We start from the raw sequence: 15,387 nt of genomic DNA on the forward strand, positions 1-15,387 counted from the left end.
AGATAGTTCACAAATTCCTTGTGTACAACATCCTCCAACACGCCTACGGTTTCCACTTTAAATATTTCCATCGGTCTTTTTCACAGACAGCAATGGGATTGCTGCGATCACAGGAATCAGTTCTGAAATACTGTCCCTCTGATCTTCAGGCTTCCTGGAGTAATATACTGATCCAGATCTTCCCACCAAACACAAATCCATATCCCCATCTGAGTTCCAGATTTTAATGTGATGTCATTTCACCCCTTTAAACCTGAGTCAGCACACCCCCTCCACACATACGACAAGAGGTTGTCTTTGAGATCAGTTGTTCCTTTGTAATCTGGGTTGTTCTGAATGATGACAATATGAACCTTCTTCCTAACCTGTCCTAACCCTTGAAAGGGGGGAATGCGTCATTAACACATACATACTTCAAGTTAATAATTCTGCTTAGTCGAACTGACATGGTTAATTTACAGAAGGATTAGGGTATGGTCGAATGGACAGATGTCCAACGGCGACATAAGGGGACTTCTTGCTAATGTCGGGATTACAAGGTTAGACATTATTTTTACATTGATTTTTATAACAATTTGCTGATTTTTGATGGAAAGGGAGACAGTGAGAAGGAACTAGAAAGTCGAGAAGGTTGGAGGAAGTGCACTTGTGGTGTGGGGTGGGAGGGGAATAACAGAGGAACCAGCTATGGGTGCAGACCAGTTCTACATAGGCATGAATGTACAGGATCGAAATTATAAACAAGGGCACACGGTTCATTCTGTAATCATGATCAATGCTGTAATGTCTACAAAATACTCCAAACGTACGGGAGAAACTTGTATCGATGAGATGTCTTTGGGGATCTCCTGTATCCCGATATTTGTCGTTAATGTTGCTTTTCCATCACACAGCTGACTCATGTCGAGTGTCTTAGATACTCCACAACACCCTTCTGTCAGTTCATTCTCTGAAACCACGGACTCTCCTTGTTGTAACGGTGACATTCCCAGTTTGTCCAGTTATTTCTTGAAGTCAGTCAGCCCTTGAATTGTTTGTACATTGTTTCATCATGTCCCACCCAGCTGGCCACCAGTGCAGAGGCATTGGAGGAGGACGGTTTGGTCCACATTGTTAGAGGCTGCAGACAGGCCGAGAAGGACAATGTCACATTCACATCGGGTGTCATTGGTGACTTTGGGAAGAGCTATTTCGATACCGTGACAGGGACAGAGATCTTATTGGAGGGATTTAAACATGGAGTTCTGGGAAATGTGGACATGGATTTGGGAGGTGATCAGGGCTTTGGAGAGCGAAAGGAGGTGGGAGCTGGAGCGGGAGTTTAATAGGATCGTGGGGTCAAGTGTTGGTTTTATTGAGGACAGGTGATGATGGCAGATTTAAAGGAGAGATGGGCAGTACCAGGAGAGAGAGAACCGTTAATATCAATGAACATGGGGAAAATGGGTGATCAGCAGTTTAGTGGGAATAGGGTCGATGGAGCAGGAGGTGGGTCTCATGGACAAAGTGAGCTCTGAGAGGGCAGGAAGGGGAGATGGGAGAGAAACTGGAGAAAGATGTGGGTTCAGAACTCGGACATGGGGGATCTTTAGAGACAGTTTGTCCCGGTGGGCTAGTGGAAGGGAGGGAAGCAGCAGAGGCAGCTGATCGGATTGTCTCAATCTCAGTGACAAAGAAGCTCCATGAGCTCCTCACACTTGTTGTTGGAGGTGAGGATGGAGGAGACAGGGGAGAGGGAGAGCACTTTAAAAGGAACTAGTGTCTTAGGGATAGTAAAAAGATTCAACATCATCTATTTAATAGAAAGCTAATTGATTCTATTTTTATCCAGAACATTAACGATAACTGGGCTGGAGTTTACTAACATCAGCAGAAACAGACCCCAGTGAAACATGGTTCAGTTGCAAAACTCAATCACTGTAGTTACTCGTGAACCTGCTGGTGTCTCAGCAGGTTGGATGACTGAGTGAATCCTTTCCCACACTCAAAGCAGGTGAACGGTCGCTCCCCAGTGTGAACTCGCTGGTGTTTCAGGAGGTTGGATGACTGAGTGAATCCTTTCCCACACTCGGAGCAGGTGAAAGGTCTCTCCCCACTGTGAACTCGCTGGTGTTTCAGGAGGTTGGATGACTGAGTAAATCCCTTCCCACACACGGGGCAGGTGAACGGCCTCTCTCCACCAGTGTGAACTCGCTGGTGTGAAATAAGATTAGCTGATCGCCTGAATCCAGCCCCACAGTGAGAGCACCTGAAAGGTCTCTCGTCAGTGTGAACACGTTGATGGGACACCAGGTCCCCGGAACTTTTATAGCACTTCCCGCAGTCTGGACATTGAAAAGGTCTCTCCTCACTGTGAACTCGCTGGTGAGTTACCAGATGGGATGAATCAGTGAATCCCTTCCCACATTCTGAAAAGGTGAAATGCCTCTCTCCAGTGTGACCATGCTGGTGTCTCAGCAGGTTGGATGACTGAGTGAATCCCTTCCCACACTTGGAACAGATAAATGGCTTCTCCCCAGTGTGAATTGGTTGGTGCACAGTCAGATGAGATGATCGCCTGAACCCAGTCCCACAGTAAGAGCAGCTGAACAGTCTCTCGTCAGTGTGAACGCGTTGATGGGACATCAGTTCCCAGGAAGTTTTGTAGCACTTCCCGCAGTCCAAGCATTTAAAAGGTCTCTCGTCAGTGTGAACTCGCTGGTGTTTCAGTAGGTAGGATGAACGAGTGAATCCCTTCCCACACTCGGAGCAGATGAACGATATCTCTGCTGTTTGACTGCACTGATGTCTTTCCATGTAATTGAATCCCTTCCCACAGTCCCCACATTTCCACGGTTTCTCCCTGTTGGGACTGCATTTATGTCCTGCCACATTAGATGATTGGCTGAAGCCTTGTCCACAAACACAACACGTGTATGGTTTCTCCCCACTGTGAACGGTGCTTTTTCCTTCCATGTTCAAAATCCGATGATATTCAGGCTACGATAAACTGTGCAATCCATCAGATCCTGATGTGATGTTTGGTTTCAGTTTCTTGACTGCAAATCCTCTCCTTCTAATATCCTGTGGAATTGATTTAAAACAGAAAGAGGGAGTGAGAGAGAACCCACAAAAACACAAAGGCAGGTTGTGAAATTGAGCTGAATGAATCTGGGAATTTGTGGGGCAGGCACGAGGAAAAAGTGACCATGAAAGATGCTGGATTGTCACAAAAACTCAACTGGTTCACTAAGGTCCACCAGAGAAAGGACCTTCTACACAGTCTGTGCCCATAAATTTCAAAATTGTGCCTGAACACTAAGGTCTAGGTCATAGGAGCAGGAGTCCTAACACTGACTCCTGGGGAAATCCACTTTCAACCTTCCTCCATTCTGAAAAATCATTACTCTCTGTTTCCTGTCACTCGGTTAATTTTGTACCCATGTTGCTGCTGCCCATTTTGTTCTATAAGCTATAACTTTGCTCACAAGTCTGTTATGTGGCACTTTATCAAATGCCATTTGGAAGACCGTGTACACCACATTAACAGCATTACCCTCATCAACCACACTGTTACCTCTTGAAAAACCTGAAGCAAGTTAGTTTAACATGATTTTCCCTTAACAAACTTGAGCTGGCTTCCCTGAATTAGCCCACATTTGCTTAAGTGACTATTAATTTTGTCCAGAATTATCACTCCCAAGGTTAAACTGACTGGTCTGGAAGTTGCTGGGCTTATCATTACACCCTTTTTGAACAAAGGTGTATGATTTGGAATTCTCCTGTCCTCTGTCACCACTCATGGGTCTGAAGGAGATTGGAATAATATGGTCAGTGCCTCCACAATTTCCATTCTGAATTCCCTCAGTATCCTTGGATACAACTCATCTAATCCTGGTGCCTTGTCAACTTTATCAGACAGCCTATATAATACCTTCTCCTTATCAATATTAAACATCACAAGTGTTTGAACTACCTCCTCTTTAACCATGACCTGTGCAGCATCATCTTCTTTGGTACAGACAGATGCCAAATATTCATTTATACCTCATCCATACCCCCTGTCCCAATGGGTAAATCACCTTTGCATAAATCCCTAATCAGCCCCTTTCTCCTTTTACCACCCTGTTACTAGGTATCAGCCAGAGAAAGCGTTTTGATTTCCTTCCATGTTAGCTGCCAGTCTCTTCTCATACTCTCTCTTTGCTTCTCTTACTTTCTTTTTCCAATTTCTCTCTGAATATTCTTTCTTTATCCTGTCTCTCAGTTGTATTAGCCACCTGATATCTCTGTTAGCAGACTTATTCATCTTCATCTTAATCTCTTCTCTTATTTAGTGAGCTGTGGATATGTTAGCCACACCTTCCTCATTTATAAGAATATGTCGTTACAATGTCTGATCTATTTCCTCTTTAAGGCAGCCCATTCCTCAATTACAGTTTCTCCTGCCAACCTTTGATTCCACTTTACTGGGTCAGATCCATTCCCACCCTATTGAAGTTGGCTTTCCCCAGTTAATTATTCTTTCTTCTACAATTAACCTTTGCCCACAGACAGACAGGCCAACTGTTTACCTTCCAGATTTAAAGGCCGATGATATTCAGGTCCTCATGAATCGAGTGACTCTGCCAGATCTGAACTGATGTTTGATTTGAGTTTCCCGTCTGTCAACCCTCCACTTCTAAGATCCAGTATCAGAAATTTACAAAAACACTAACCGTCAGTCCAAGATAGAAATTGAGAAGAGACAAACATTTCTCTTGGTTTGAGTTTGCTGTGTGTAAATCCTCCCCTTCTAACCCCCTGTAAAAGGAGTTTCCAAAATCCATCCCTGTCAGTCCAGGATAGAAATGCACAGTATCCTCTCCTCCTGCTGCCTGACCAGGATGACCGCGCATGCGCTCTGCTGCACATTGCTCCTGTGAAGATGGCGGTTGTTAACTCGGGCCTGTCTCCGAGAGGAGACGCGGGTCAGAGTTGTCCCCTCTCCATTCGGTGTAACCGCAGGACCGGTAGCTTTTTATTGAAGATTTCAGACCTTCACAGGGTCTTCATGAAGCCTCCCCGCCCACTCCGCCGCCTCCATCCCTCCCCACTCACCGGCTCCTTTTATTCGCCTGTGTTCGCCATTTCTCAGCGTCTTCCACCAGCTCCAGGTACAGATGGTACTGCGCATGCTCCAGTCAGAGATCGCAATGCGCATGTACCAGTCACTGCCAGCTACTGCGCCTGCGCGAGCACCGCCTGTTGTGTGGATAGGGCACATTCTGCCCCCCACTGAATGCTGGGTAAACGTACCGCAATTGAAAGGCTTTTTCTGATAAGATAACTATGTTTTATGATCCGATGATGATTGGCGCCATAGGGCCAATATATAAAATTATTAATATTGATATGGCAACCATTGTGCACGGCCCCTCCACCATAGTTCTGTCCTGGGTGTAATTAACAACAGAACAAACCCTGACAGTTAGATCTGAACTCACTGGAGTCTCAGCAGCGGCGCAGACAAGTGCTTTTTCTTCCCATATTCTGACTACTGAAACTCTGTCTTGTCAGCTGGAATGTAGCAATTGTGGATCTAATCCTTTGACCTTCTAAAACTGGAGTGTTAGCAGGTGGGCAGTGAGCAAAGGGTTGCACACATGAAGTATCTGAATGGTCTCCCACAGGTGTGACTGTGCCTGCTGTGTCAGAAAATGGAATAACGAGGTAAATCCATTTCCACATTTAGCTGGTGTGATTTCATGGTGTGATTTTGAAACATGAGTTTCAGCTCACACTGGGATCTCAAACCCTTCTAAGATAGTGCTCTACATTCTCAACCACAGTTAGAGAAAGGTGGTGCTCTAAATCTTGAAATAGAAAAACAAAATATTGGAATTTTCAGCAGATCTGTGGAGAGTGAAAGATGTATTTAAATTTCAGGGCTGTGACTTTCCATCAGAACTGCACTGCATCAGTGAGCAGGCTTGAAAACTTAACTCTATTTCTCAATTCACAGATTCTCCTGGATGTGCTGAGTATTTCCATGATTTTCTGCTTTTATCTCTGATTGAAGAAGTTGCATATGAATTGTGCATTAGATTTATTGATGACTAATGTATATTTATTCTCAACCATCTACAAGTGGAAAACTCTTCCACTTCTCTACCCTGTCAACCCCTTTCATTATCTTAAAGGCCTTAGTCAGGTCATCCCTCACTTTCTTTTCCAGAGAAAAACTTTTCAATCTGTTAAATCTTTGTGAATTTGACATATTTTCCAATTCTGGCATCATTCCAGTAAATCCTTTTTGCACCATCCCCAGTGCTTCGCTCCTTCCTATAATATGGAGACAGAGCTAATCTGAGCATCTAAGTCACATTGTCCCAAATTCCTGTATGTTGTAAGGACCATTATGGCAGTGGGAGAGGGGACTGTGGTTTCGAGCTGTTATTCACCATCCCCTGTTTCAGCCATTCTCCCATTAGCTGAAAATAAGATTAGATGAAATGAGCAGATCTAATGAGCCAGTCTGTGACATTGTGAATCAATTACAAAGTTGTCTCTCAGCCTTACAGTGAAGCAGAAAATATTTTTCATTCTAAATTTGCTAATTATACCATTAAGAATACCTGTCAGAGAATGACTAGATTTCAGCATCGGGCCAGTGTAAAGCTCATTTAACATGATTACCAAGCAGTGAAGAGGTGAATTTGTAATTCACATGCACCTTGTTTGTGCATTTCCCAGATTAATAGTTGCACTGAGTCTGTTGTTCTCCATCTTGATATGTTCGAGATGGAAATCCATAAATATTTGGGCACTAAGGGATATGGTGATAGGATGGGAAAGTGGAGTTGAGCTGGAAGAACATTTAATGGTGGAGCAGGCCTTTTAGTCCAACCCTGCTCCTATTTCTTGTGTTCTTATTAACATTACTGTGAATCATTTCCATTCAGGCACAGCAGATGCAGCAGGGCCCAAAACACTTTCCAAGGGGCACAGTGATTAACTGGTACTTCTTGCTATTCAGTATTGTCTATTCACTGACCACAGTACGGTTTTCTCTACATTGAGGAGATTAAATCCCAATTGGGTAACTGCTTTGTGGAACATCACCTTTCAGTCTCCAAGTGTGACCCTGAGGTCCTGGTCATTTACCAGTTTATTCTCCACCCACTCCCACTTTGACCTCAGCCTCCTGCACTGTTCCAATGAAGCTCAATGGAAGCTCGAGGAACAGCAGCCCATCTTTCATTGGACACTTTACATCCTTCTGGACTCAACCTTCATTTTGACAATTTCAGATCATAACCACTGCTCCCATTTTTTCTGACAGTAGGTGCTGGTAATGGTTCTTCTTTTACCATTCATCCCTCCTCTGGGCCTGTGTTGTTTCTCCACTTGTCCCATTAGTTTATTTCCTTGTCTCATTATCACCCAATGCTGCCTTGCACCATCATCCCCTTTGTCATTTAATCATGAGTTCAGGCTCGGACGAGGGGTATCTTTAGAGATAGTTTGTCCCAGTGGGCTAGTGGAAGGAGGGAAGCAGCAGAGGCAGCTGATCAGATTGTCTCAATCTTAGTGACAAAGAAGCTCCATGAGCTCCTCACACTTGTTGCTGGCGGTGAAGATGGAAGAGACAGGGGAGAGGGAGAGCCCTTCAAAAGGAACTAACTTGTGCTAGAAATATCAAAACGACTCAACTGTTCATCGCAAAGCTGATTTATTCCAATTTTATACATAATCTGTAACTGGGCTGGAGTTTATTAACATCAAAAAGGAACTAACGTGTTAAAAATAGTAAAAAAGGTTCAACGCATTGTGTTTAACACAATGCTGATTTATTTGACTTTTATCGAAGTGGGCTGCAGTTTATTAGTGTCTACAGAAACACACTATAATGAACATACTTCAGTCCTGAATGTTATTAAGAGCAAAATTCCATCACGACAGTTACTTGTGAACTCTCTGGTGTCTCAGCAGGCCGGATGACTGACTGAATCCCTTCCCACATTCGGAGCAGGTAAATGGCCTCTCTCCAGTGTGAACTCTCTGGTGCAGCAGCAGGCCGGATGACTGACTGAATCCCTTCCCACATTCGGAGCAGGTAAATGGCCTCTCTCCAGTGTGAACTCTCTGGTGACTCAGCAGGCCAGATGACTGACTGAATCCCTTGCCACATTCGGAGCAGGTAAATGGCCTCTCTCCAGTGTGAACTCTCTGGTGTCTCAGCAGGCCGGATGACTGACTGAATCCCTTCCCACATTCGGAGCAGATAAATGGCCTCTCGCAAGTGTGAACTCTCTGGTGCAGCAGCAGGCCGGATGACTGACTGAATCCCTTCCCACATTCGGAGCAGGTAAATGGCCTCTCTCCAGTGTGAACTCTCTGGTGACTCAGCCAGTCGGATGACTGAATGAATCCCTTCCCACATTCAGAGCAGGTAAATGGCCTGTCTCCAGTGTGAACTCTTTGGTGTCTCAGCAGGCCGGATGACTGACTGAATCCCTTCCCACATTCGGAGCAGGTAAATGGCCTCTCTCCAGTGTGAACTCTCTGGTGCAGTAGCAGGTCGGATGACTGACTGAATCCCTTCCCACATTCGGAGCAGGTAAATGGCCTCTCTCCAGTGTGAACTCTCTGGTGCAGCAGCAGGTTGGATGACTGAGTGAATCCCTTCCCATGGTCAGAGCAAGTGAATGGTCTATCCCCAGTGTGAGTGCACCAATGAGTTCCCAGTTCCAATGGGGATTTGAATCTCTTCCCACAGTCCCTAGATTTCCATGGTTTCTCTCCATTGTGACTGCATTTATGCTCCATCAGGTCAGATGATCGGCTGAAGCCTCGTCCACACACCGAACACGTGTACGGTTTCTCCCCACTGTGAACGGTGCTTTTTCCTTCCATATTCAAAATCTGAAGATACTCAGTTTAAGATGAATTAGGCGACTCCATCAGATCCTGATGTGATGTTTGGTTTCAGTTTCGTGACTGCAAATCCTCCCCTTCTAATCCCCTGTGGAATTGATTTAAAACAGAAAAAGGGAGTGAGAGAACACCCACAAAAACGCAAAGGCAGGTTGTGAAATTGAGCTGAATGAATCTGGGAATTTGTGGGGCCGGCACTGGGAAAAAGTGACCATGAAAACTGCTGGATCGTCATAAAAACCTAACTGGTTCACTAATGTCCATCAGGGGAGGGAACCTGCCACCCGGTCTGGGCCAACACAAGACTCTGGCCTCTATAAGAACATACAAAATAGGAACAAGAGAAGACCTAACACCCCGTCGAGCCTGCTCCACCATTCAATACGATCGTGGCTGATCTTGGGCTTCAACTCCACTTTCCCACCCACTCCCCATATCCCTCGACTCCCTGAGACACCAAAAATCTCTCCATCTCAGCTGGAAATATATTCAATGATGGAGCATCCACAACCCACTGGGCTGGAGAATTCAATGTGACAGAGAGAGAAAGAGAGAGAGGAGTGGGAGAGACAGAGAGAGAAGGTTACTAAACAAAGCACAGGATGTCAATAAACAGAATTCAAGTGTATGGGATTGGGGTAATATCCTGTTATAGATTGAGAATTGGTGAACCGACAGAAAACAGAGAGTCGGAATAAATGTCTCATTCTCAGGATGACAGGCTGTTATTTGTGGGATACTACAAAGATCAGTGCTTGGCCCACAGCCATTCACAAACTATACAAATGATTTGAAGGCACTCATTTAAGCAGCACCTAAATTTTCACATTCTCATCCTTGTTTTCCTCCATGGTTGTGATCATTCATATCTCTGTAACCTCCTCCAGCCTCACAATCCTCCCGAGATATCTGCTCTTCTCGAATTCGAGAATTACTGATTTTAATAATTCGATCACTGGTTGCCATTCTGTCAGTTTCCAAGACTCTAGAATTCCCTCCCTAAACCTCTCTGCCTCGCTGCCTCATTTGCATCCTTTAAGATACTCCTTCAGACCGACCTCTTTGACCAAATTATTGGCCACCTGCCCGAGTATCTCCTTGGTTTCTAACATTTCTGTGAAATGTCTTGGTAAACTATATAACAATAAATGTGTGATATAAACACAAATTGTTGTTGTTGATTTGGAGATATATCAATGTCCCTTCCTCATCGCTGGGTGAATAACCTGTAGCTCCTTACCTAACAGCATTGTGCGAGCATCTTCACCACACGGACTTAATTAGTAATGGGTTGAAAGGTTATGGGGTGAGGGAGGGAAATTGGAGTTGAGGCCAAAATGAGATCAGCCATGATTATAATGAATGGCGGGGCAGGCTCGAGGGGCTGAACTGCCCCCTCCTGCTCCTAGTTCTTATGTTCAAGGATCTATGGACATGCACACCAAGGGTCTGTATTTCCCGGGTCCTACCATTCATCATATGCTCATTGCCTAGTTAGTCCTCCCGAAATGCATCATCTCACACTTTTTGGGATTAAGTTCCATTTTCCAGTGTTCTGCCCATCTGACCAGCCCGTCTATATTGTCCTGTAGTCTAAGGGTTTCCTCCTCGCTATTTACCACCCTAGTGATTTTTTTGTGTTACCTGTGAACTTACTGATCATACCTCCTACATTCATGTCTACATCATTAATGTCCACTAAAAACAACAAGGGACCCAGCACCAAACCCTGCAGTACGCCACTGGACACAGGCTTCCAGTCACAAAAACAACCTTTGACCATCACCCTCTGCCTCCCGACACTGAGCTAATTCTGGATCCAATTTGCCAAATTGTCCTGGATCACTTGGGCTTTTACCTTCTGGACCTGTCTCCCATGCCAGACCTTGTCAAAAGCCTTAGAGAATTCCATGTGGACTACATCAATTGAACTACCCTCATCGACACACCTCGTCACCTCCTCGAAAAATTCAATCAAATTTGTTAGACATGATCTCTCACTGACAAAGCCACGCTGACTATCCTTGATTAATTATTGCCTCTCCACGTGGGGATTAATTCTGTCCCTCAGAACGTTTCCAAAGGTTTCCCTACCACTGATGTTGGACTCGCTGGCCTATTAGCTCCCTGGTTTATCCCTACCATTCTTCCTTAATAATGGTACCACATTAGCTGTCCTCTGGTCCTTCTCTTGTGACCAGAGAGGATTTGAAAATTAATGTCAGGGCCCCAGCAATCTCCTCCCTTGCCTCCCACAGCACCTGGGATACATCTCATCTGGGCCTGGGGATTAATACACTTTTAAGGCCCAATAAAACCACTAATACCTCCTCCCTCTCAATACTCATTTGTTGAAGTATATCACAGTCCCCCTCCCTGATTTCTATATCTAAATCGTCCTTCTGTATAGTTAATACAGATGCAAAGTACTCATTTAAAACCTCACCTACATCTTCCAGCTTCCTCACACAGATTGCCATTTTGGTCCCTGATGGGCCCTAATCTTTCCCTGGTTATCCTCTTGCCCCGAATATACTTATAAAATGCCTTTGGATTTTAACTTATTTCACCCAGCTGTGTTTTTCATGCCCCCTCTTCGCCTTCCTAATTTCTTTTTTAAGTAACCCCCTGCACTTTCTCTACCCATCAAGGGCTCCTGCTGTTTTGAGCCCTTGGTATAAGCTTCCCTTTTTTTCCCCCTTATCTAATCCTGTCAATTCCTCAACATCCCGGTTTCTCTGGACTTGTCGGTCCTTTGTGGGAAAATGTTGGCCCTGCACTCTCACTATTTCCTTTTTGAATGACTCCCACTGCTCTGATGTTGATTTTCCTACAAGTAGCTGCTGCCAGTTGCTTTGACCAGGTCTTGTCTTATCATATTGAAATTGGCCTTCCCCCAATTCAAAACCCTTATTTTCGATCTATCTTCGTCCTTTTCCATAACTACTTAAATCTTACTGAGTTATGGTCATTATCACTGAACTGCTCCCCCACTGACACTTCTACAACTTGCCCAGCATTGTTCTCTAAAAGAAGGTCCAGCACCTCTCTTGTAGGACTTTTTATGCGCTGGCTTGAAAATCTCTCCTGGATACATTTGAAGAATTCAGCCCCCTCAAAGTCTTTCACACTTTGTCTATCCCAGTTAATATTGGGGAAGTTGAAATACCCGACTATTATTACCCTATTATTTTGACACTTCTGAGATTTGCCTACATATCTGCCCTTCTATCTCTCCCTGACTGTTTGGGGGTCTATAGTATGCTCCCAACAATGTCATTGCCCCCTTTTTGTTTTTAAGTTCGACCTATACGGCCTGATTTAAGGAACCTTCTAAGATACCATCCCTCCTTACTGCAGTAATTGTCTCCTTGATCAATATTGTGACACCACCATCTCTTTTACAACCTCCGCCCCCTTCCTGTCTCACCTGAAGATTCTATACCTCGGAATATTGAGCTGCCAGTCCTGCCCCTCCCTCAGCCATGTCGCCGTGATAGTAATGATATCATATCCCCATGTGTTAATCAGCATCTGCAACTCATCTGCCTTCCTCACAACACTCCTTACATTAAAATAAATGTCCTCCAGCCTTGCCATGTTGCCTTGTGCCTTAACTTGACTATGTGCACCCTGCCTTCCAGACTGACTTGTTTTTTCTTATATACTTGTATGTACATCACCCCCTACTATACCTCCACTCAGTATCCCACCCCCATGCCAAAATTGTTTAAGAGCCCACCGACAGCACGAGCAAATCTCCCCGCAAGGTTCCCCACACCTTTTAAAGCACTTCTCACACTCTGGTAATTTAAAATGTCTCTTGTCAGTGTGAATGCGCTGGTGTCTCAGCGGGTAGAATGATGTCCTGAACCTCTTACCACACTGTGAGCAACTGAACAGCCTGTCGCCAGTGTGAATTCAATGTGTTTCAGCAGGTCAGTCCAAAGAGACAAACATTTCTCTGGGTTGGAGTTTGCTGTGTGTAAATCCTCCCCTTCTAACCCCCTGTAAAAGGAGTTTCCAAACACTGGGTGTAAACTGGGCTCCGGGAGTTTGTAATCCGGGTTTGGAGACCTACACCGGGTGTTTGTGAACCCTCCCAGTCCACCCTCCGGCTCCATTCCTCTCCTGCACTCGGCTCTATCTCACCCGCTGGACTTTAAATTCCACCGCTTTCGTTCCGGTCCCCCGCACTCATTGCGCATGCTCCACTCCCAACAGGCTCCGTCCCTCATTCATTCCGATTGGCTGGAGGACCAGCTGCTCCCGCTCCGTCCTCCACCTCCTCCTCTTCTTTCTATTGGTCCGGAGCTGCCGCCAATCATTTGGAGTCGGAGCATGCGCAATCGGTGGAGACAGACGGGAAGAGAGCTCGAACGAACGGATTTAAAATCCGGGTTTGACAAGTACCGAGTGCGGATCCAGGGCCGAAAATAAACCTGTGAACAGAGATAGGGCCGGCGGGTGAGTTTGGAACTTTCATAAACTTACGGTACCGGCCCCAAACCCTCAATAAAAAGCCACCAGTCTCGGGTTTGCTCGGCGCTACGGGAGGTAGGCCCGAGTAAACGGCCGCCATCTTTATAGGGTAATGTCGGGACGGGCGCATGCGCGGCCGCCATCTTTATAGGGGTAATGTCGGGACAGGCGCATGCGCAGCCGCCATCCTTTCGGAGACAATGAACAACAACCCGAGGGAGACGTTCATAAAATGTGTGTTCACCAGGAGTTTTAGATCAGCAACAATAGAATTATAAACCCACAGTCACTCAATAGTACAGAATTTAAGTATTACTGAAAAAGGGAGACATATTGCTGATATTTCATGTTGCACTCCTCTGGACAGATGCAAAAAACCCAAATTTCTCAACGAACAATTTATGCTGCACAAGGAAAGGGTGTTGACTGGTTTAGCCAGTCAGCTCTGATTGGTCAAGGCATTACCATGGAGAATGCACCAAAGAGCTATCATCCTCCATGCTTTTGTTTAATTCAACAAACGGCCCCATCCCTGGATATGCTCCTTCTGTCTGCAGTGGACAGGTCCCTGTGTATGAATATATGTAGCTTCTAGCAAGCATAAGTGAGCCACATTTTGAGCCCGACTGATAATCTTTGAAATTCAGTGTCCTTGCGTCTGTCCTGATGAGTACAAGATAAAAGTTTTGACAGAATGTCTTTTTTTTTAAGCAATACTCAAGTGACTTAAAGGAGGGAAATGTGGCAGACAAAGGGAGAGGTCTACATAAGAACTAGGAGCAGAAATAAGCAATTCAGCCCCTCGAGCCTGCCCCGCCATTCAATACGATCATGGCTAATCTCATTTCGGCCTCAACTCCAATTTCCCGCCCTCTCCCCATAACCTTTCAACCCATTACTAATTAAAAATCTGTCTATCTCCTCCTTAAATTTATTCAGCATCCCGGCATCTACTGCACTGTTTAGGGGGAGAAATTCAGAGTTTGGGAACGAGGGAACTTCAGGCATGGTCATTAATGCTGGAGCAAATAAAATAGGGAATGTGCAAGGCCAGAATTCGAGCAGAGCACATATCTCAGAGGGTAATGTGGCTGGAGGAGATTACAGAGAAAGGGAGGGGCATGGACTTGGAGGGATTTGAAAACAAGGATGAGAATTTTAAAATCAAGTTGTTGCTTGACTGGGAGCCAAGGCAGGTCAGGAAGCACAGGGGTGATAGTGAAACAGGACTTGCTACGAGTGAAGACATGGACAGCAGACTTTTGGATGGCTTCATGTTTACGGAGAGTAGAATGTGGGAGGCCAGCCAGGAATGTGTTGGGATAGTCGTTCAGGTCTGGAGGTAACAACGGCAGGGGTGAGGGTTTCAGCAGCAGAAGCATTGAGACAGGGTGAGGTCGGGTGGAAACAGGCTATCTTAGAGATGGCACAGATATGAGGTCAAAAGCTCATCTCAAGATCAAATGTAACATCAAAGTTGTGAACAGACTGGCTTAATCTCAGACTGTTCCCAGAGAGAGAGGTGGAGTTTGTACCTGGGAAATGGAGATTGAAGCAGGGATTCAAAACAGTGTCTTCAGTCTTCTCAGTATATAACTGGAGTTAATTAGTCATCAGGAAGAGAAGCAGTAACCAGAATGGGCCATGCGACTGATCCCATGGTTTAACATAGTTAGAGAGGGAGAGAAGGAAGGAAGGAAACCCTGGGAGGTTTCGAGAAACCACCTTCACAATCACTCATTAACTCTCCACACAGCAAGGTTTGGACACAAGGTTAACATCTGCTATTCGGTATGGTTGGTCAGGGGGTTTCAGATTAATGTTTTGTCACAAGTACTGGAGTGAATGATCAAACATATTGTTATCTTCAGTTGGACAAATTTGTTAAAAAGATACAGGAAAAATTATCCAAAACTCTGTTTGGCTTCAGCACAGGGAGGAGGGAGAGTGTGTGGGACAGGGATTTGCAGCTTTGGGAGAAGAAGACAGGAAATAATGTTCCATAGA

At 45.1% G+C, this 15,387-nt stretch overlaps 1 protein-coding gene across 1 annotated transcript; it reads right to left on the reverse strand.

Annotated features, from left to right (window-relative positions):
* Positions 1–1,923: 1,923 nt before the first annotated feature.
* On the reverse strand, positions 1,924–13,523 carry LOC144698513 (uncharacterized). Its single transcript, XM_078570451.1, has 4 exons — positions 13,393–13,523; positions 7,928–8,743; positions 2,853–2,929; positions 1,924–2,693 (listed from the first exon to the last, which is right to left on the reverse strand). Exons 1-4 carry the CDS (start codon positions 13,521–13,523, stop codon positions 1,924–1,926), a joined length of 1,794 nt encoding a protein of 597 aa, XP_078426577.1.
* Between the last annotated feature and the right edge of the window lie 1,864 nt (positions 13,524–15,387).

The sequence above is a fragment of the Cetorhinus maximus genome, chromosome 23, assembly GCF_964194155.1.
Source record: "Cetorhinus maximus chromosome 23, sCetMax3.hap1.1, whole genome shotgun sequence".
Taxonomy (NCBI): domain Eukaryota; kingdom Metazoa; phylum Chordata; class Chondrichthyes; order Lamniformes; family Cetorhinidae; genus Cetorhinus; species Cetorhinus maximus.